We start from the raw sequence: 21222 nt of genomic DNA, 5'->3' as shown, positions 1-21222 counted from the left end.
TGTTCTCAAAATAACCTTAGTTTATTGTTTTTTGTTAGGCATTATATCCTTACCATCGAATGCTTTACATAAGACATAGAGGAACATGCATTGCCCATAGAATTCTACTTTTGACTTTTCTTTTCATTGAAAATTATTTCAGAAGGCTTGGCAATCATCCACGTATTTCTTTGCTAACGTGAGTAGCTATCCTTCTTACTCGAATAGCTGAGGTTTGCAGCTGGCTACTGGCCCACGAATCTCACTTTTACTAAGTCTCTTTGTGATTGTCTGATTTGAGTCATGAACTCAGACTTTAGTTTAGGCTACGGAAACCTGCAGTTTTTTGCATGCTGTGCTGGGCTCTTCTGTGACTCCTTCAATGAGCCATTATTGTGCCTTTGGGATAATGTTTTCAAGTGAGCCTTTGCTTTGAGGATTCACCAGTATACCCCATTTGGAGAAAATGGCTCTCGTTGTGGTAACTTCTAGAGCCATAAAAAATGTTTTATAATCCTTTATTAATTGGCAAGTTTCAACAACTTTTTTTAATCTCTTTTGCTATTTAATTTGATTAAGTCACAGAGTTCTTCTAGAAAACTTACAATAACTGCTCCATTCTAATGGTAAGGTTCAATATATGGTAAAGTTTATATCTGCCATCAGGTTTGACTGTGTTCAGTCCACTGAAACTAATTCAATTAACTTTGTTCAGCTCTTTGAGAGAGTAACAAAGTGGCAACTACTTTTTTATGAGGGCAAAACAATTATGGATAACATAACTTTATTATTGAAATAAATTAAATATTATTTTAAAATATGGTGTTATATGTTTCACCTGGTGTCCTTTACTTAATATTACATTTTGTGTAAAAATCGGAAGCCATTCACTGTGACAAATTATAAAAACTAGAAGGGATACCTGGTGTTGATTGGTGTGGGGGCACAAAATCAGTTTTTTAATGAAACATGGTTTACAGACTTCCTGTGTAAAAATAGAGAATCTATGCAATATTTTAAAGACGTAAGTTCAGTTTGCATACCTCACAAAAACACATTCAGCTTTTTATATTGAACAGATGATATCAGAAAGGGGGCAAATACTTTTGCACAACACTTTGCATTACATGGAGATAATTTAGTGACTTCCTTATCTTGGTTTTTAAAATTTTTATCATCATCGTCATCATGACAAATTTCATTTCCCTCTAGCATGTTGACCGTCAGTGGAGTAGCTTTCTCAACTCCTGTAAAGTGCTTGAGTCTCCTATAGTAAACACTGCACTACACTCCCCACCCAATCACCTGCAGTTTTAATTTTAAATAATAGATTTAAAATGTAATTTAAAATAATAGATTCAGTGTCCAATAAAGTTTAATTCTGTAAATATGGGAGTATGTCAGGTTTGGCAGTTAATGTTGATACGTTGGGTGGAGCAAATGGCAAGCGCATTGTGACAAAGGAATATATATTGGCAAAACACTGTTAGCAATTAAAACGGCCCAATGCAATTTAACCCTTTACAGTGCTCTTTAAATATCATAGTTGGTCTCTCTCTCATTAAATAATAATAATACAGTGTATGTATATAGCGCCTTTCCCATGCTTAATATTGCAGTGTGTCGGGCTTGGATTTAAATTTGACCAGTATGCCTACATTGGAACGTGCAAAATTCACTTATATTCAAAATAGGGATTTTTTAAAATTAGCGATCAATTTTAAAAACAAATCACTGTATACCTTTTAAAATACGTTATCTTCCCATTAATTGAATAAGAAGCTGGCTCGCGCAAGGTATGCGAATAAGTAGTTGGCTCTGAGCAAAAAAAACTGCCTACTGCGAATAAACAGCTAGGCGAATACGCTTTAAATAAGTAGCTAACTTCAAGATCGTACATATACAAGTTCTGTTTGGTTTGTATCATGACACTTGGGTGTAATATATTAACATGGACACGAAACTTAAAAAACTCAGGCAGAGTCTTCTGCTAAAGGGACACGTCTATGAAGACTAAGTCGACTAACAGACAAGTGTCAACAACGAATTTCATTTACTGCTTAATTTTTTTTAACAAGATATACTGTTGAACAGAATTCTGACTTTGCCTATATGGTTTAGAATCTGTTGTCCGCACACGTGCATGACAGAACCATGAATTTTTTTCTCTCTGTTGGATATCTGATACAATTTACTAGCCACGCCCCGTGCTTTCACTTTGTACGGGAACGCTCTGTCTCCGCCCCCGAAAAAACATTCTCAGACCACACGTCGGCTTCTGATTGGCCACATCGCCTTGTCAAATCTAGCTAGCCAATCAGTGGCCGACACGGAGGGATTCTCTCTGTTTTTGTCCGTCTACGCCTGTCTACTTGTGTCTGTGAGCGCGGTGTTTCCGCTTTAGTGAAGATTTGGGCATATGATAGGGTTGCGGATGATGGAAACCTCAAAAATGCAATATTTCATAGGTAAGAGATCCAGCTTTTGAAGATGTGGATAAAATGTTTTTTTTAATTCTCTTGTATGGTTTATGTTCACTTGCATCAAAGATGATGGAAATATGATTTGATTAAATTGTCAGTGTGGCCTGTTCTGGGGTTCAACAGCTGGTATTATGTGCTTTGAAGTGTGCAAGTGTATTCGACGTGCAAGTTCTGCGGAATTTTTCTATGTTAAATGTTAGCTATTTAATAATAGTGGAGGGAGTGAGTTTGCTTATAACTGACGTGTCCATGACACATTTCAAGGAAAAACGAGGATTTTCATGCTTTTAAATCCATTCATTTATTTAGAATGCTTAAAGAATTGTCTTCTTGGTATGTGGAGAAAGCTGTATTTTCTTTCTTCTTTTGCCGTAACACGTCAGTTTTGTTAAGTGTAAAACTTTAAATTCCCATGTTAAGGATCCGCCCACCTTGTACTTTTTGTTGCCTTCAAACGTGCATCCCTTTAATTGCCCCCTACTTTCATTACTTGGCAACCGTTATTTTTTAAGTTGTCTTGGGCTGTGATGTTAGTTGTTCTGGATATTTTATGAGGAAGTGCCTACAGTGAAAGGTGCCTTATAAAACCTTTGATGTCTAACGCCTCCACAAAAAAATAGTAATGAATTTTTCATTAACAGCAGCTTCACTGATGCTCATAATGTCGTGTATGGTCAAGGCAGTATTGATAAGATTTGCTAATTACAGTGTTGCTTATCACTGGAAAATAGCTTAAGTATGTGTAGGGCAATGTGCCAAATTAGTACAAGGTGAATCAAAAAGTTAAGGTCCCTTAAAATGAAATTTGACTTATCGGGTATCATCTTTATTCCTGTTACATTTAAATTTGTGGAGCAATTTGCGTTTCTATTACAACAGCAAACTATTACTTTGGTTTACCTTAAAGTTAAATGTGAGCGTCATCAAAATATCATGAACATCATCCTGACATCCTTTTGTAATAAATAGATAAACAGAATGAATTGTTTTTGTTTGCTTCTTGTTTGGTAACAATTGTTTTAATTGCATTATAGGTTTAAGTTGTGTGACACACTTGCTCTTTATGACGGTGAATGGCTTTTACACATCCAGTGATGACGTTATTGAACTCAGTCCCTCAAACTTCAACAGAGAAGTAATACAGAGTGACAGCTTATGGTTGATAGAATTTTATGCTCCTTGGTGAGTGAAAGACAGTACATTCAATAGTTGGTGAAGCATGTTTTTAACTTGAAAATCTGATGTGTCCGCTTCCCTTTCATTGCCTCTCGTGTAGGTGTGGTCACTGTCAAAGACTTACACCGGACTGGAAAAAGGCAGCTACAGCTTTAAAAGTAAGAGTGTAATTTTTTTAAGTTACTTTGACTAAATTATCTAGAGTTGCACAAAACAATCAGTTTTTTTCATAATTTGAAAATACAAGTAAAACTGAGTTTTAGAAATGCATTAAAACAGTTTGTAATTCAGCTGAGCTTTGCCACTTAAACATGTCATACATTTATTTTGTCTTGTACAGAGGTATAAACTTAGAGATTTGAAAACTAAAGTTGAAGATTTGATTATTATACTGTAAGCTTCACTGTTCATAAGGAAGAAATAGCAATCACTTGAGAAACGTTTATACTTGGCCCACATCACCCACATTCAAAAGCATGGAAGAAGAAATGATGAAATTCCTTTATGGAGTTTCTTTTCCCAAAATGGGCAGAAAGAAATGCAAACACACCATGTAGTTGTCATAATTGATGTGAATTGTCTAACTTTATTATGAAGAGTGAGGCGACGCTGAATAGGAAACTTTTGTCTAATGTGGTGTGTATTTGTTTTTTATGTATATATTCAATATATTGAGCATCTCGCCCACTGCCAACCTAATGGATTCTCTGCTCATTAAAGGTACCTCACTGTCCTTAGATGGAATGGTCACTCTTGCTGCACAAGTTGGAATTCATATGTGACTTTGGCAGGCTTGCTGGTTTTACTAGCTCCCCTGCATCTGGCTCTGAAACTGCTCATTTACATGATGGAATGCCAGCTCATACTGTTAGTGACTCGGGCCCAGGCTGATGCAACTTAACAGTGCTGTCACTGTATATGTTAAAGATGTGAAAATATCATAGGCATTATGGGGAGATTATGTAAAAACAACAGCTATGCAACCACTACATAACTGCCAAACACTAAATGTATTGTAGAAATCTAGTCTCCTATAGTTCTGGCCCTTTTAACCATTTTGACCACTTATTTTATTTACCTTTGTTGGGAATAGACATCTTTTATAACATTAGGCAAAACAATTAAAAAGCAATTCAATTAATGTTGTGAAAACAATCATTCCATTGTAACTGTGTAATTTTAACTCTGTCAGATTCAGCTACTTTCCTACAAAATTTGGATTTTTTAAGAGGTGATCTGCATTTAGAAATGTTATTAAGCAAATAGTGAACTCCAAAGTGAATGTTCTACAATAATAAGATGATGAATTTGTTGAAATTAACAGGGTGTTGTAAAAGTTGGTGCAGTGAATGCAGATGAACACAAGAGTTTGGGTGCTCAGTATGGCATTAAAGGCTTTCCCACCATTAAAGTCTTTGGTCTTAACAAAAACAGTCCTGAAGATTATCAAGGTATGTTATTTGTCTTTTTTTAGAACATTTCCAGTAATGTTGAAATTATTATAAAGCATTCTAATGGGGTTTGTTTACTTAAAGGTGCTAGAACAAGCCAAGCAATTGTTGATTCAGCTCTCAATTCCCTGAGGTCTATGGTCAAGAGTAGACTTGATGGGAAAAGCAGTGGTTCAGATCATGGCAGACAGGTATGGTAAATTTTGATGCATTTTAAAGTTGATTGTTAAAATGGCTTTGTTGTTAAACCGCCTGATTATGTTGTTAATCTTCAACATGTACTGAACTGAACTAAATCGGATGTATTGGTGCATCTCTTAAGGAGATATTCAACAAAGAATGTATTAAGTGATATTTCAGGTTAACATAAAATATAGTTAATTTTTAATACTCTCTAAAGATTTTTATATGTAAAATGCTTGATTGATCAGAAGGTGATCGATTTTTTTTTTTTTTTTTTCCTCCCCACTAGCAGAGCAGTGGAAGTAAAAAGGACGTTGTTGAGCTCACAGATGATAACTTTGACAAAAATGTGTTGGACGGTGATGATATCTGGATGGTGGAATTCTTTGCACCTTGGTGTGGGCATTGTAAAAAGTATGTATTGTTTGGGGGTGTTTTTGTGTACATGAATGGATTGTTGCAATGGGGGTTATATTTTAGATTGTTTTATATTGGCTTGATGTATTCATGTGGAAAATTTAGGAAATGTACTAATTGGAGCTAACAAAATGGTTCATTGTACTGTATCCTGTTTTTGCAGTGAGTAAGTAGTGTAGCAGCAGAAACAAACGTATGGTCCTCCTAGCTGCTCTTAACTAGATTTCTTGTTACTGCTTCCTATTTTGACATGTCCAGAAATGTCCTTTATAGACAGATGGGCAAAGGAAATGAGTAAAGAATTTTTTTTCGAATGATGCAAGGCTCTAGCACTTTGACTGGACCCTTCCCTGCCCTTCTTTTGGGTGATACTAATGCAGCTCTCCAATTTAGAATCCTGAATTCCAATTTTTAACCAAGTAAACTGAATTACAGTGAATTTTTGGTAAACTGTTATTCCCGTTATACTGACTGGCCTTAAAAATGACAGATTCAGCACTCTGTTAAGATAATGTTCAATTCATTGATCATGGGTTTCATGTAGAACCCATTAATAAATATTGCTTTATAAAATTAGTTTTGGATTTAAACCGTCAAACTAATGTGAACTGTGATGCTAAATCAGGTTAGGAGGAAATCCACCTAGGGCCTTTTCTAGCCGCATCAGCAGTATTAGACCACATTTATTCTCGCTAAGCTGATTTAGAGTCGCTACTCAGTCTGAGTATATATATATATATATATATATATATATATATATATATATATATATATATATATATATATATATATATATATATATATATATATATATATATATATATATATATATATATATATATATATATATATATATACACTTAATGTCGCACATTAACAAAGGCTAGAAGTCATAGTAGATTTGTAAAGCAAAAATACCTTCTGTAGTGATCCTGCCACCCAAACATGTATATTCCCGTTAAATAATGTGAATTATATTTCAAGTAGTGAGCCTTTGAGGGCATAATGTCCCAGAGGTTCTTAATTGGATTTAGATCTGAGGAATGTGCAGGCTAGTCAATGGTATCAATGCCTTCGTCAACCAGGAACTGCCTACACACTTTGCTCACACGAGACCAGGCATTGGCCTGCATCAGGAGGAACCCACAGCCCACTTCACTAGAGTAAAGCCTGACAATGACTTGGAGGATTTCATCCTATTACCTGACAGCAGTCGGGGTACAGTAGCCTAGCACGTGGAGGTCTGTTTAAAGGTATGACTCCCCAGACTATCACTGACTCACTGCCAAACTGGTCATGCTGGATGTTGAAGTCTGCAAAACGTTCACTATGGCATCTACAGACTCCTGTCTATCAAAACCAGCAGCCATATCACCCTGTAGCCCTAGACTGGTTGCCCACGGAAGCTAAGCAGGGTTGAGCCTGGTCAGTACCTGAATGGGAGACCTTCTGGGAAAAACTAGGTTGCTGCTGGAAGAGGTGTTAGTGAGGCCAGCAGGGGGTGCTCACCCTGTGGTCTGTGTGGGTCCTAATGCCCCAGTATAGTGATGGGGACGCTATACTGTAAAAAAGCACCGTCTTTCGGATGAGACGTTAAACCGAGGTCCTGACTCTCTGTGGTCATTAAAAATCCCAGGATGTCTTTCGGAAAGTGTAGGGGTGTTACCCCGGCATCCTGGCCAGATTTGCCCATTGGCCTCTGACCGTCATGGCCTCCTAATCATCCCCATACACTGATTGGCTTCATCACTCTGTCTCCTCTCCACCAGTAAGCTGGTGTGTGGTGGGCGTTCTGGCGCACTATGGCTGCGTTGCATCATCCAGGTGGATGCTGCACACTGGTGGTGGTTGAGGAGATCCCCCCCCTTGTATGTAAAGCGCTTTGAGTGCCTTGAAAAAGCGCTATATAAATGTAATAAATTATTATTTTATTATTATGTGCTTGGTATGAACCTGCTCTCATTTGTGAAGACCATGGGATGCCAGTGGCAGAGCTGCCAATTGTGGTGTTCTCTGGTGAATGCCAGTCAAGCTGCACAGTGATGGTGTGTGAACACGGGTCGCACTAGTGGATGATGAGCCATCATGCCACCCTCATGGACCAGTTTGGTCAGAAACATGCACACCAGTCACCCTATCCCTCCTTGTGCAAAGGAGCAGATACCAGTCCTTCCACTGGATTGATACCATCCTAATGCCCTGTTCAGCTCTTGTCCTGTAATGGCCTGTCTCCTAGTATCTCCTTTGTGCTTTTGAGACCTTCTTGTGATGACACTTATGGATGTGCCATCCTGGAGGACCTGAATTACCTGTGCAACCTGAATTACCTGTGCAACCTGAATTGGCTGAAGGCACCGCCTCATGCTTCCAGTAGTGACAAGGACACTAGAAACGATAGAGAAGAATCGGGAAGGATAAGGAGAGAGCAATTATCTGATGCCATCACCTGCACCACCTTTCTGTGGGGGTTTCTTCCTGTTATCTCTTTAGTGCTCCTGTTTTCACTTTCTTTTGCAATAAAGCAGGTGAAGTTAAGTTGATTCACAATCGCTTATACTTCCTAACTGGAAAGATTGATATCCCTGAAATTTAACTGACTTGATGTTAGACTGATGATTAAGTGTTTCCTTAATTTTTTGAACACTATATTATAATAAAGTCTCCAAATAAGAAGAGCATGTGCATTTTTTTTTTTTTTTTGCTGTAATTTGCTCTATTGAATTTGCTTAATTTGTGCAGATGATAATGATTGACAAGAAGGAACAGTGTGTGTTTTGCTTATTTTAGTATAGGGATTTACAGAGCAGTATTTACTCTTTCAATTTGAATATAGAATGTTTACTGGTTGATACAGGAAGGTCTGTTCTACAGGATATTTATATCATGGGAGTACAGCAAAATCTCAAAATGATTTTTTTTTTCTTCCCTTAATTGTAATAATCTTCTTAATGATTTCATTGGTGAGTTTTACTATTGCTGTCTTTCTGTGTATGTGTAATAGCAGCTAAAGATTGTGCCAGAAAAGAACAGGTTGCTGAACAACATTTTCAAGAGCCACTTAAGTGGAAAAATACTTTTTTTTTTTGTCTGCCTATCAATATTGTTGCTGTATAGCCGGCTGGTACTTTTTAACCAGCATGATGTACATGTAACTAAATTTCTGCACTGTAAGCCAACCTGCTGAGAACACTGTTGACTAATAATAAATTGAAATGTTTCATCTATTTCTATTAAAATTTTTACAAGAGTAGCCAATCATTCATGATACTTGACTCTGGGTTTTTTTTTTTTTTTTTAAATAAAAGCCTTGAGCCAGAGTGGGCAGCTGCTGCATCTGATGTAAAAGAACAAACAAAAGGCAAAGTGAAGTTGGCAGCCGTAGATGCTACTGTCCATCAAGAGCTGGCTAGCAGATATGGGGTAGGTTTTTATAATTTATGTATTTTTTTTGTTGAACTTCTTTCTTACCTTTTGCCGTTCTTTCTAGCCCCCTGTTGGTCTAATGTTGGTTCTTATGTTAGTAGAATTTGAAGGTAAATTTTGATTTTGTTCATTTCTCATTTCAAATGTATGTTTTCCTCCAAGCAAATTTTAAATCATTTTAAGTTCATGTGCACAAAGTTTGTAAGAGAGGATTAGACTGAAGAATATTTAATTTTACATATGAAAAATTTGTTTTCTCAATGGGGAATTCCCCAAAAATCTATATTGACTTTGTAGTTAAAACTGATAGTGGCATCCTAATTAATCTTAGTTATTGATAGGACCTTTTAGGAATTCAGAAAACCAGTTACAATAAATTGACCTGATTTTTTGGATAAACTACTTCATAATGTAGTCAGTGAAAATTGAACATTTAGGGAGAGAATGAAAAGGCTAAGCATTATGTGAACCTATGCTTTTATGTAACCACGTTTTCTTGCTGGACTTTAGTTAGTTAGTTAGTTAGTTATTTATTTATTTTATGCAATGCATATTTTGGAATGAGACATCTGTCAAAATGTGTATAGTTGATGATACGCATTTTTAACTATTCTCTAACCTAATAGTTGCCAAGCTTAATTTTTTTTATTTATTTATTTATTTATTTATTTTTTAACATCTGATTCAGTCTGTCATTTCCTAGTAAGATTTCTCCGAGCATAATTTGTTAAACCCTGTTGAAGATTTTGCATATACTTTCAAAAAATGTAACTTGGCAGCCATGGAAAAACCCTTTTTATCAATGTTGTTGCCATGTTATTGGTGTGAAACTTTCTGAGCAATGTTGAAATGTTAACAATAGCCAAAACATTGTTTCAGATCCGAGGATTTCCTACAATTAAAATCTTTCGTAAAGGTGAAGAACCAGAAGATTATAATGGTGGAAGGACCCGGTCTGACATTGTGGCTTCTGCTCTTGATCTCTTCTCTGAGAATGCACCACCACCAGAACTGCTAGAGGTATGCTGTTCACAAGCTGTTTCACTATTGAAAGTGTAGATGTGTGTGTGTGTGTGTGTGTGTGTGTGTATTGTGGAGTGTTTTTTTAAATCTATAAACAAATTCAGGTTTGCAGACTTCATGCCCATTGATTAATGATAAATCGGTAGTAACCTAGCATTTTAAAGTACAGTAATCCCTCCTCGATCGCGGGGGTTGCGACCCCCCTGCCCGCGATAGGTGAAAATCCGCGAAGTAGAAGCCATATGTTTGTATGGTTATTTTAATATATTTTAAGCCCTTATAAACTCTCCCACACTGTTTATAAATATTCCCTGCACAGTTATACAGCATAATCCCTTTGTATTCTCTTAGATATTAGGTAAGATTCATTGAAATTATGTATATAAACACACTGTTTATATACAGTAAAACCTAAATATTATTTTAAAGATATAGAGTGTCTCCGATATCACGTATGTTACAGCCATTACGATAGACAGGCCACCAGCAATAAATATGTACAATGCAAGAAAAATAGTATACAGTAAATGTGTGTACAGTGACACTTAACGTACATACATTTACTAAGTACTGTAAGTAGAAAATTTATTATGGTTACTCACCAACAATGACACGATGACTTGTCCGATAACAATGAGTTTAATTTTACTGCACAACAAAGGAGAGCGTTACAGCCCTTCTAAAGGAGCCACTTCAGGCGATTGTGTAGTACTGCCGTTGTTCTTCTTCTGGCAGTCTTCAATCCAAATCCCTAAAACAGATTCCATCCAGACTACTGCCTTATTACATCCACTTACAACTCGTTTTGCACCCTGGTTAAAAGGACACTGCGGCTGTAGATCTTGTATTCCTTTCCTACTTTTTAAATAAAAAGAATCGTAGCCTCATTGATGCCGTAATGGCGTCCTACAGCGGTGTAGCTTTTGCCTTTCTTCAACATATCCAAAATGTTTACCTTTTCGGCAATTGTGATCATCTTCCGTTGGCGCTTGGGCACGGCCCCTGAAACAGCAGCAGGAGCAGATCGTTTTGGAGCCATAATGAAGGGCTTGACTATGCTCAAAGATAAAGACAAAAGAGCACAAAAGTTAACTCTCTACACAGCGAAACACGTTGATGCTGAATGAGCGAGACGAGAGTTCCTGGTTAACACTGCATTCAGCACACAGGAACTTAACTGCGTGCTCTGATTGGTTAGCTTCTCAGTCATCTACCAATAGCGTCCCTTGTATGAAATCAACTGGGCAAACCAACTGAGGAAGCATGTGCAGGAAGTAAAAAGACTCATTGTCCGCAGAACCCGCGAAGCAGCGAAAAATCCGCGTTATATATTTAGTTATGCTTACATATAAAATCCGCGATAGAGTGAAGCCGCGAAAGTTAAAGCGCGATATAGCGAGGGATTACTGTATTCCAGATTAGGAAGTTACCAGTGAATACTATGTAGTTTGTCTTTTTCCACTCACTTCTATAAAGTTTATCTAAGTTGAAGATGAGACTTTTGCAGCACATTTGACGTTCTGTGCAAAAAGTAAATAGAAAGTACTTTTAAAGATTTGATGTCCTCAGGGCATGTTGTATTCCAGCATCCTTATTTTGAAGAGTGTAATAATATAGAGGGGCAACATAGCCCATCAGTGGGTGATCAGCGGTTGGAGGAAAATTTTTCATTTTATAGTCAAAACATTTTGGCTGATGGTTTTTATCAGTTGGATTTAATATTAATATCTAGTACAAATACTATAAAATATGTAAATTTTTTAATACACACATACACTTTTTATAAAGGTTTAAGTCATTGCCTACTAGAACCATTTATATAATATTTGTCATTTAAGCCAACTCCTTGCATATGCAATCGCGCACACAGACTGAAGTAGGAATAGAATCCATTTGGCTGGAGTATTGTCTATTAAACAGCCCCTTCAAATATCTAAACTTGCAGGAAGTGGCATATTAAATGTGGATAGGTTATTATTGTGCATGTAATCTTAAATTTTAGTTCTCTATCATAGATGCACATAAACTACAAATTGCTGAGAGTTTCTGCTGTGATTTTAGAAAAGGAAAATTATTTCAGTTTGTCTTGTTTTAGAATGGTTTATTTCGTTTTACATTTTAATTTAACCTTTCATATTGTGTTGTCTTTAATTAATTAAAACGGGTTTTTGCTTTTTTTTATTTTTTATTAAAACAAAATGGTATATATTCAGTTAGAATTAAGTAGCATTGGAACATGAATGGGTGGGGGTGGGGGGGGATTCTCAAGGCAAATCTACATTTGTTGATACGGAGGTTGTAGCACCATGATTTGCCATATATTTTTTTTTTTTTGTATATGTAGATTCTAAACTTCTGCGTTTTGTTTTTTTTTCCTCCCACTTTTGTACACTCCATCCCCGGTCTAAAAGCATGTTTGACTAAATGTTGGGTCTGATTGGGCCTAGTAAGTTTGAATGTGGATATGTCTGTGATAGACTGGTATCCTCACAAATATTTTTGTGTTGTAGCATATAAAATATAAGGAATTTTATTTGTGTTTTCATACAGATCCTCAATGAAGATGTTTTAAAAAAGGCTTGTGAAGATTTTCAGCTTTGCATCATTTCTGTTTTGCCACACATTCTCGATACAGGTAGCTGTTGTGTTTTATTGATGCTGTATTTGATGGGTGTTTGGTAGCAGTGTGCGATATGTATCATCTACAATAATATCTTGCTCAACTTCAACTCGCATATCATTAAAATTGTCACTCACTTTGCAAAAAACAATGAAAAATACACCTTGAGAGTCCAAGCATTCACTGTCTTATGTAACCTAACAGGATAGATTACCGCACATGCGCAAAGTGAGTGGACAAGGTCTTTGTTGCGGATCACGGAATGTGGCAAAGATGGAGCTCAGGAGAGGGAGGTGCAGAGCTCAGATGGGCATACAAATACATAGCTGGGTTATGATTTCAGATGTGGGTGGCTCAGTTTGTCGCTCCCATCCCATTTTGTTTACCGCTGCACAGGGATTTACTCGATCTGCCAAAGTACTTTGCTTTCCTCCCAAAATGATCAGCTTATAAAGTAAGCTCAAAAATAAGTTTAATAACATTTTAGAATGAGTTTCTTTCTGCTGTCATCTGTTTAATACTTAGGTGTTAACCTGGTTCAAAGCCCACAAACTATAATGATGTAACGACACATTAACAGTTCATTTTTAAACAAAAGCCACTATGATCATGATGATAGGATCAAAGTCATCACAACAGCAGCTACAACAGAATTTGGCTATGGTGACAGGAAGACGGCTCTACCCCAGGCCCCTCAACTGATTCAGCTTGCCCTATGGCTGCAAAAGTTGGAGCAGGTGATGACACAAGGGAGGGAGCAAAAAAAGTCTTTAGGCAGCTATTTCAAAAAGCAATTGCAGGAACAGCATGATGCTGATGATGCCACCTTGGTGTGGTATCAAGTTTCAATCCAGACTCTTCCTGTGTAGTTCTTTGTTGGTGGAACGGGCTCTCCACCTCCATCTGTACAGCTGACTCCTTCAGTGCATTTAAGAGGCAATTGAAGATCCATCTCTTCTTTCTAATTGATTGGGGGTGGGTGTATATGCTCTGTGATCCATTATCTTAATGGTTAAATTACTGTGTAAGTTTAATTGCTTTATCGATTTGTACTCGATTGTAAATTTACTAATAATTACATCTTTTCACATGTGACAATCAACTTTTGTGATCTGTCCTACTACACTGAACAAACGGGCCCTAGCCCAATATTATTTGATTCTGTTCACCTCTGTAAGTTGCCTTGGATAAAGGAGTCTGTCAAGCAAATAAATAGTAAATTTAGTATTTTATTCCCTTTTAGATTCAGTATTAAGTATAGGTGTCTATTATAATGAGAGCATTTTAAACAGTTTGTTGGTCTTGATGCAGTTTTTTTGTGTAAATCCTATAGGCCACTTTGAAATGGTTTACTCATACTTGGACATGGGAAAGGCACTATAAAAATGTATTATTGTCATTGATCTGTTATACTTTGACTAGTGATTTTTTTTTTTTTACATTTTTGTTAGTTTTTAAGACAGTAAATAAGACCAATGTTCCATAACTGCTTCCATTAATCTCATTAGTAAAATACAACTAGTATCCTATTAACAAGACCAACCTATATCAATAAGACTTTTTACAAACACGGCTTTAAAGGATGCAAAATATCATCCAATTATCGTTCTCAACAAAGTGCCAGAAAATATCAATAGTTTTGCCAGTATCACACAAACTAAGGTCTGGTGGTTTACTAAATATCCCTAACACACTCACTATATCAGTTTTAATGATTATGTAAACTCGCCGATTTTAGATTTTTAACTATAGCTCATAACAGAAAATAATTTTGCATCTGTCGTATTTGCTATGAGAATAATACTTTAGGAGTGTAAGTTACTGATTTCAGGACAGTAAACCATTTATATAATTTGCTTGGGCAAAATCAAATCAAGGTGGTGAAATTTTAATATTCTGTTCATAAACTAAAACTAATATTGATGTATAAAAAAAAAAAAATGGAGAACTCAATTTATCCTGCATTAACTTAACAATGCTTTTGAAAAAAATTACAATTAAAGAAATACTTATTTACTTGATATTCAGTAGCTAGAATTATTTGAATCCAGCCATTCATTTTCTGAATCTGCATGTATTTTAGTACAGGATTGCACCCTTATTTCACCAATTTACTTCCAGCCAATAGTTGGAAGTTTCCTTCCCCTTCGTTTGGCTAGCAGTTATTGGCAAACTGCACTGCCATGTACATTGAACGTTTTTTCAAACACGGTGTCCATGATCTAATGTATGTCCCTCCAATGGGTGCACTGCTAGTTATTGTGCTATATTGTAATGCTTGGTGGATCTTTTGCAGTGTTTAACTGAACACCTGGAGCAGTAACGGAGTGACCACGGGATGGGGTAAACTGAGACATGGACAAAAATAACTGCTTAAAGCAGTGGCACAGAATTGTGCTTGAAAGCTGTGCTGTTCAGCATTACTCATAAGTCTATGGTGTTCACACTCGTGTGCACTCACACGCGCACACGTAAACACACTGTCTCTAGGCAATGAATATGCCTCACTTGCCAACTCATTTTGTAATAAATATTGAAACTAATTCACTTTTCTGTGCAACACTTAAACTCGTGTGTTAATCCAGTCTTGGCAGTCACTTAGCTTATTGCACATTGAATTTCCAGTATTGCTGAATTTATTTTGGATCTCTTATTTACAATGGTTTAGAAGTTATTACCTTTATATAGACTGAAAATTAAGATGTGTGTTTTTACTGTTTTTAGGAGCTGTTGGTAGAAATACATATTTGGATGTCATTAGGAGAATGGCTGATAAATACAAGAAAAAGATGTGGGGGTAAGTCTGCCCATTTGATTTCTAACTTTTCACTTTCAGATAAAGAGTAAATATTTTACCCTGGATAGTTGGGAATTAACCTCAAGTTCTGAAACTGCATTTGCAAATAAGCAAATGTATCAATAAAAAGTAAATGCTGTAGTTTGATTCATTTATGCCAACATTTACTTCTGCACTATTAAACATAAAATATACCGAGCCTTCACTGCATGAAATCTAGACCTGTCACACAAAGGGTATATTGGAAGAAATGGCATAATTCTTTGTAATTGTACATCTTTAATTAAGCTGTATTGGCTGAGACTTCCTAGCAGTACCCAGTTCTGTTAATTTGTTTGTCTGGTTTCTAAAGCATATGTTTTAAATCTAAGTCCATTAAGCATTAAGCACTATTATGTCTTTTGTAAAATGTTTTACTATAAAGTGATGCATTTTCAGTCATGCTTGCAGAAAATTGCATTGCTTAATGTATGCAAACAGTGGAACATTTTGTCATTAGCGATGTGGCAGAGAATGAAACTTGAGCTTTTTATGTCAATGTTTTCTCCCCTAAATAGATTTTTATACTATAATAGGACATGTTTATGTGGCCTGTTTAATTTAACATGTAAAGCATGTTTTACTCAAATTCGTATATCCTTCATTTTTTTTCATTTTGTGACTGAATCCAGTTTTTAGTAAATGACCCAAATATTTCGTTAAGTAAATCATATCTATTTAAAATCGATCACTTTAATCATATTTTAAAATTCTAGTTAATTTTGCACAACGCTGTTGTGAACGCTGTGACACATACTTGGCAGCTTTGACAGCAACAAGATTTCCTTTGGTTAGTAATATTCAATAACTATTATATAGCCTGATATTCCCCTGCATAAAATTTTTATTTGAGCTTGAATTTCTGTTTTAATCTTGGATAGCAAGTCATCTAGGTGTAGGCTCGCAAAAGCAACTATAAACCCAAAAAATGACATCACTCAATTATGGAATGAGATTTCTGGTAGCTGCCTTTCTTGCATTTTTCCTGTTTTACACTTGATTCAGATCGCATTCTTTTGAAATTTGTAGGGTCAACCAGATGTTCTCTTTTCAAATATCAGAGTTGTGTTTTCTTTTTTTTTTTTTTTTTTTATCCTCCTTTTTTATGGATGTTTTCACTTTAATTAGAAACTCAAGCTTTGCCTCTGAAGAAGACTTCTTCTTTTTCTGTCCTTCCAGTATCTATTTTTCCAGTCAATTTTTAGTTACTGTATATACAATTAAATATTGACTAGTCAGGAGATACATCACTGAATATACATTGACTTCTATAAAGCTTATGGTTTGAAAATCTGATTTCTTCCAGTCACTATGAGAACCAGTTTTTACTTTTTAAAGTTTAAGGCAAAGGTATATAATTATATTTTTCACTTGTGAAAATGTAATTAGTGGAATTTTAGAGTTTGAATTGCAGATATATTGAAGGCCTGTGGAAAATTCAATTAATCTTCAAATTCAATTGAACAGACATCTATTTAAATTAAACTAGTCCATATTTTAAATGTTAAGAATATCTGAAATCTAAATGTTTGAAATTGCAAATTACTGATGTCCCACATGGGTGTATATGGTTGTTTGGTTTTTTTTTTGTTTTTTTTTGGTCTGTTGAAAAATGTACAAACAATTGGATGCCACACCACACCAGTGGGGCCCTGGAGTAAACTCCTATTTGCCTCTTTGTCCTAGTGATTGTGCCAAGTAAATAAAGTTATTTTAGCTTCTGTTTGTACTTGTGTAGTTGACTGAGCCGCTGAACCTAATGATTCACTTACTTTTTTAAGTCAATTTAAATTAATTTAAATAATATAACGTTCAATTGTGAAAAAGTACAACCCATAATTTTTCTGTAATATATGTAGACATATCAAGATTTGCTCTTCATTTAATCAGTAAAGGTGGTAAAGTATAATAAACCTCATGCCACCTTATGTACTCTTGTATAATTTAAATAAACAAATACAAATTTCACATTACAAAAATAAGTACTGCCCTACATTTATTACATCAAATACTTGAAATTGAAATTGGGTGCATCAGATTAGGTGTAAATGATCAGAACATTTATTAGAGGATCACAGATGAATTTTTGGGAAGGGATTTAGAATCCAAAAAGAATACTCTGAACAATTCCACTCTCTGGAAGGTCATATACAAGTGGAGAAGACTACAGAAAACTGACAACTTGTCCAGACCAGGCAGCCCCAGCAAGTTAAGCTTGAGAACAGAGTGTAAGATGCTGAAAGAGGTCTCTGACAGCAACAGTGGCAAAAACTACCTGCAAGTCCCATAGTATCATCCTTGCGCTCTTAAAGTGCACGATTATACCATTAGACACAGGCAGCACAGATTACATGGAAGGTGTACAAGTAGGAAACCTTTGCTATGTGGAATGAACATCTGGATTAAAGGAATACATTTCACCAGAAGAGCCTGATGTCAACTGTAAAGCATGGTAGTGGAAATGTTATGATTTGAAGCCGCTTTGTTACATCTGGCTTGAGTAGCTCACCATCACAAAATCCTCTATGAATTCCTCATTGTTCCAAATGGTGCTTGAGGATAATGTGAGACCATCGGTTTGAAGATTAACATTCTGCTGAAAGTGAACCATTTAACATGATAGTGGCAAAAACCTACCACTTAAATACACCAAGTAATGGCTGGAAAAGAAATTAAGGGTTCTGGAGAGGCACGTGAAAGCCCAGATCTGAATCCCATCTAGATGCTGTGGAGGGGAGTTTGAAATGGACTGTGTATGCAAGACACCCTTAAACATCACACCGCCGAAAGAATTCTGCAAGGAAGAGTGGGAGCAAATTTCTCAAATCTTAGAGCCTGGTAGTCACTTGTATAGGAAATGGTTATTTTAGCCAAAGAGGGGAATAGCAGAGATTGGACAGACATTTTCCATAGACAGAAAGGGTGTATCTGCAGTAATTTATTCAATGGAAAAACCATTAACAAAGTCAAATTTCCCCCTCTCCACATCACATTTATCTAAAGATACTATCTCGAACAGAAACATTTCATAGGGTGTGCTTGCATTTCTGAAAGGAATACAAAGGAAAGTGTAAGGATGAGGGATGTACTTGCAGTGGCTTAAAAACATAGTAATATTACAGACAAATAGCACTAATAGCCCTTTATACAAACTTTAAAATGCCACTGTAGATTGCATCTTGTTTTGTTTGGGTGTTGTTGATGATTGTATCATCCACCTTGTTTACAAAAGTGACAATTTGAGGAGATACTTACAGTGATAACCATAATGTTGTATGTAAACTGAAAAACAATACTTCCTTGCATTCATTCTTAAAGCCACTAATTTTTGCTTCAAAATGAGCTATAGAATGTATAGGCAACCACTCTGAAGTTTAAATGACTGCCTTGTGTAACTTTGCAGCAAAACAAGACTTCACATTACTAGCTTAGATAATCATATTTGGTTTAAATTTCTATTCTGGTTATTGTATATACATTGTATGATATGTTTGTGTGTGTGTTGTGGAAGAAACTGTTGCCATAATACCACTTCAACAAATAAATATGTAATCCAAACCAGGCAGAAGGATGCTTGTTCATGCTTTTTACTTCTCTTCATGAAGAGGGAGTACCTCATCAAAGCAGTCTGTTAAGGGAATTTTTCTTGAGCACAGTTGTCACAGTTCCACATTTACAAACAACTGAATGTACCTAACCATGCTAAGATAATGCTTTCACAACATCTGACATTTTACTCTCCTTGGTTCATTAGCTTACAGACTTCTTATACACCTAAATAAGTCTCATTCCGCTACATTCTTTGACCTTCTCAGTATCTCAAGTTCAGCACTTACACAGGAATTCCATAGAAGGGTATGTGACAACTATCAAGTCTTAAAGTTAACCATCACCAGAATATTCAGTCTCCTTGTTGCTCACACACCCTTCATCTGTTTGATACTTTTAAGATAAATGCTCTATTTTAATGTGAAAAGCATACAAAAGCACTTCTTACACATTATCTATATTACCCCTAAATAACTACATTACCTCTTCATTGTCTTTATTTTCTTTCACAGTGTACAAAGTGTGTGTGTGTAATGTAAAATGTATTTTCTTTTTTCTCATATTAACCTAAAGATTGCATTTTTTTTTGTGGTTTTGAAACTTCAGCACTCTTTTAAAGCTTTACAATATTTTCATGAGAATTGATTGCATAGATTTGATCCTCTATGGATAATGTGCATACCAGCCTAAAGTTAATAACTTAACGTGTTCTTGTCACAGGTGGGTTTGGGCAGAAGCTGGTGCTCAGATGGATCTTGAGTCCTCATTAGGCATTGGAGGGTTTGGGTATCCTGCCATGGCTGCTATCAACAGCAGAAAAATGAAATTTGCTCTCCTAAAGGGATCTTTCAGTGAGCAGGGGATTCATGAATTCCTCAGGTAATGATCATTTATTTACTGCTTTGTTAACGTTTAAATCTGTTATACATGTCATTTTAATGACACTATTTGAATTTGAAAAATCCATCCCAGGTCTATGCTTCTCTAGGACCTTTGGTGTTTTATTTGGGACTGGTGTAACTTAGATTATTCATTCCTGTTTGCCACAGGGATCTTTCAATGGGTCGTGGATCTACAGCTACAGTCGGAGGTGGAGCACTTCCAAAGATTAATAGAGTTGAACAATGGGATGGCAAAGATGGAGAGGTAACACTTTAAAATAGTAGCTAAATTTAAACATTTAAAACAGAAGTGGTAATCAAGGAATTTAATGTTTTGCTTTCTGGGTTAAATAATGGTATGATTCAAATAAAATGTGGTGCATTTACACACAGTTGCGTACATGCATGCATTCTCAGTCCTTCTTAATCCATTTCTAAAGTCCTGGAGAGGGGCTGAACCATGGCATCTGATAATTTCACATGTGTAGTTTAAATGGATAAATGGATGCCTACTTCAGAGATTCACCTGACTGATCAACATTTTTGTGTTTTTTCAGCTCCCTATAGAAGAGGACATTGACTTGAGTGATGTAGATCTAGATGACATTAAAGATGAATTATGAGAGGATTACTACAGTTTTCATTCAGTGAAGGTGTAAAAAGAAACACTCTGTGCAAAAACTTTTTTTTTTATTTTATTATTATTTTATTTTTTTTTTAAATGACTTGGCAAAACTGCTGCTTCACAGGAGTTGTAAGTCCAGAACCAGTGGCAGCCTTTAAAAAGTGGACTTGAGCATATGCTGCTTCCTCATAGAAAGTGTTTCATTGGCTGGCGTCCATGGTGGATCTGGTGCTGAATGGAGTTAATTTTAAAGCTGCACTATCTGGATTAATACTTTTCATGGAATTTCTCTGAATGTGTTTTCCCTTTGCAAATTTGGCCTTTTGTTGTGAGTGTCAAGAATTTTGGTAAGAAGAACATAATGTAAAATTTATCACTGTTCTGTCTAGCAGTGGGTATATAATTCATATTTTTATAAAAGAAAGTTGAATTCAACCTTAAATGCATGTTGTGTGGTGTGTTTTGTTTTTTTGTTTTATTTTTATTTTAACAGGTTGAGTATCAATAATCTGAAATTCCAAAATGCTAAACTTTCTGAGAGCTAACATAACACCACAAGTGGAAAAGTCCACGCTG

At 35.8% G+C, this 21222-nt stretch overlaps 1 protein-coding gene across 2 annotated transcripts; it reads left to right on the top strand.

Annotated features, from left to right (window-relative positions):
• Window positions 1–2322: 2322 nt before the first annotated feature.
• On the top strand, window positions 2323–21092 carry pdia6 (protein disulfide isomerase family A, member 6). 2 transcript variants are annotated; one of them, XM_039748902.1, is made up of 13 exons: window positions 2323–2447; window positions 3497–3644; window positions 3739–3796; window positions 4963–5089; window positions 5174–5280; window positions 5565–5686; window positions 8995–9109; window positions 9992–10132; window positions 12686–12770; window positions 15480–15552; window positions 19861–20019; window positions 20190–20286; window positions 20579–21092. In XM_039748902.1, the coding sequence occupies exons 1-13, from the start codon at window positions 2399–2401 to the stop codon at window positions 20642–20644; spliced, it is 1347 nt and encodes a 448-aa protein (XP_039604836.1). In that variant the 5' UTR covers window positions 2323–2398; the 3' UTR covers window positions 20645–21092. The 2 variants fall into 2 exon arrangements, with proteins under 2 accessions (XP_039604836.1, XP_039604835.1); XM_039748901.1 differs by having other exon boundaries at window positions 5562–5686.
• The last annotated feature ends 130 nt before the right edge of the window (window positions 21093–21222 follow it).

Source organism: Polypterus senegalus, chromosome 3 (assembly GCF_016835505.1).
Source record: "Polypterus senegalus isolate Bchr_013 chromosome 3, ASM1683550v1, whole genome shotgun sequence".
NCBI lineage: Eukaryota > Metazoa > Chordata > Cladistia > Polypteriformes > Polypteridae > Polypterus > Polypterus senegalus.
The sequence above is the reverse complement of the archived record's forward strand: the minus strand, read 5'-3'. Positions and strand labels throughout refer to the sequence as shown.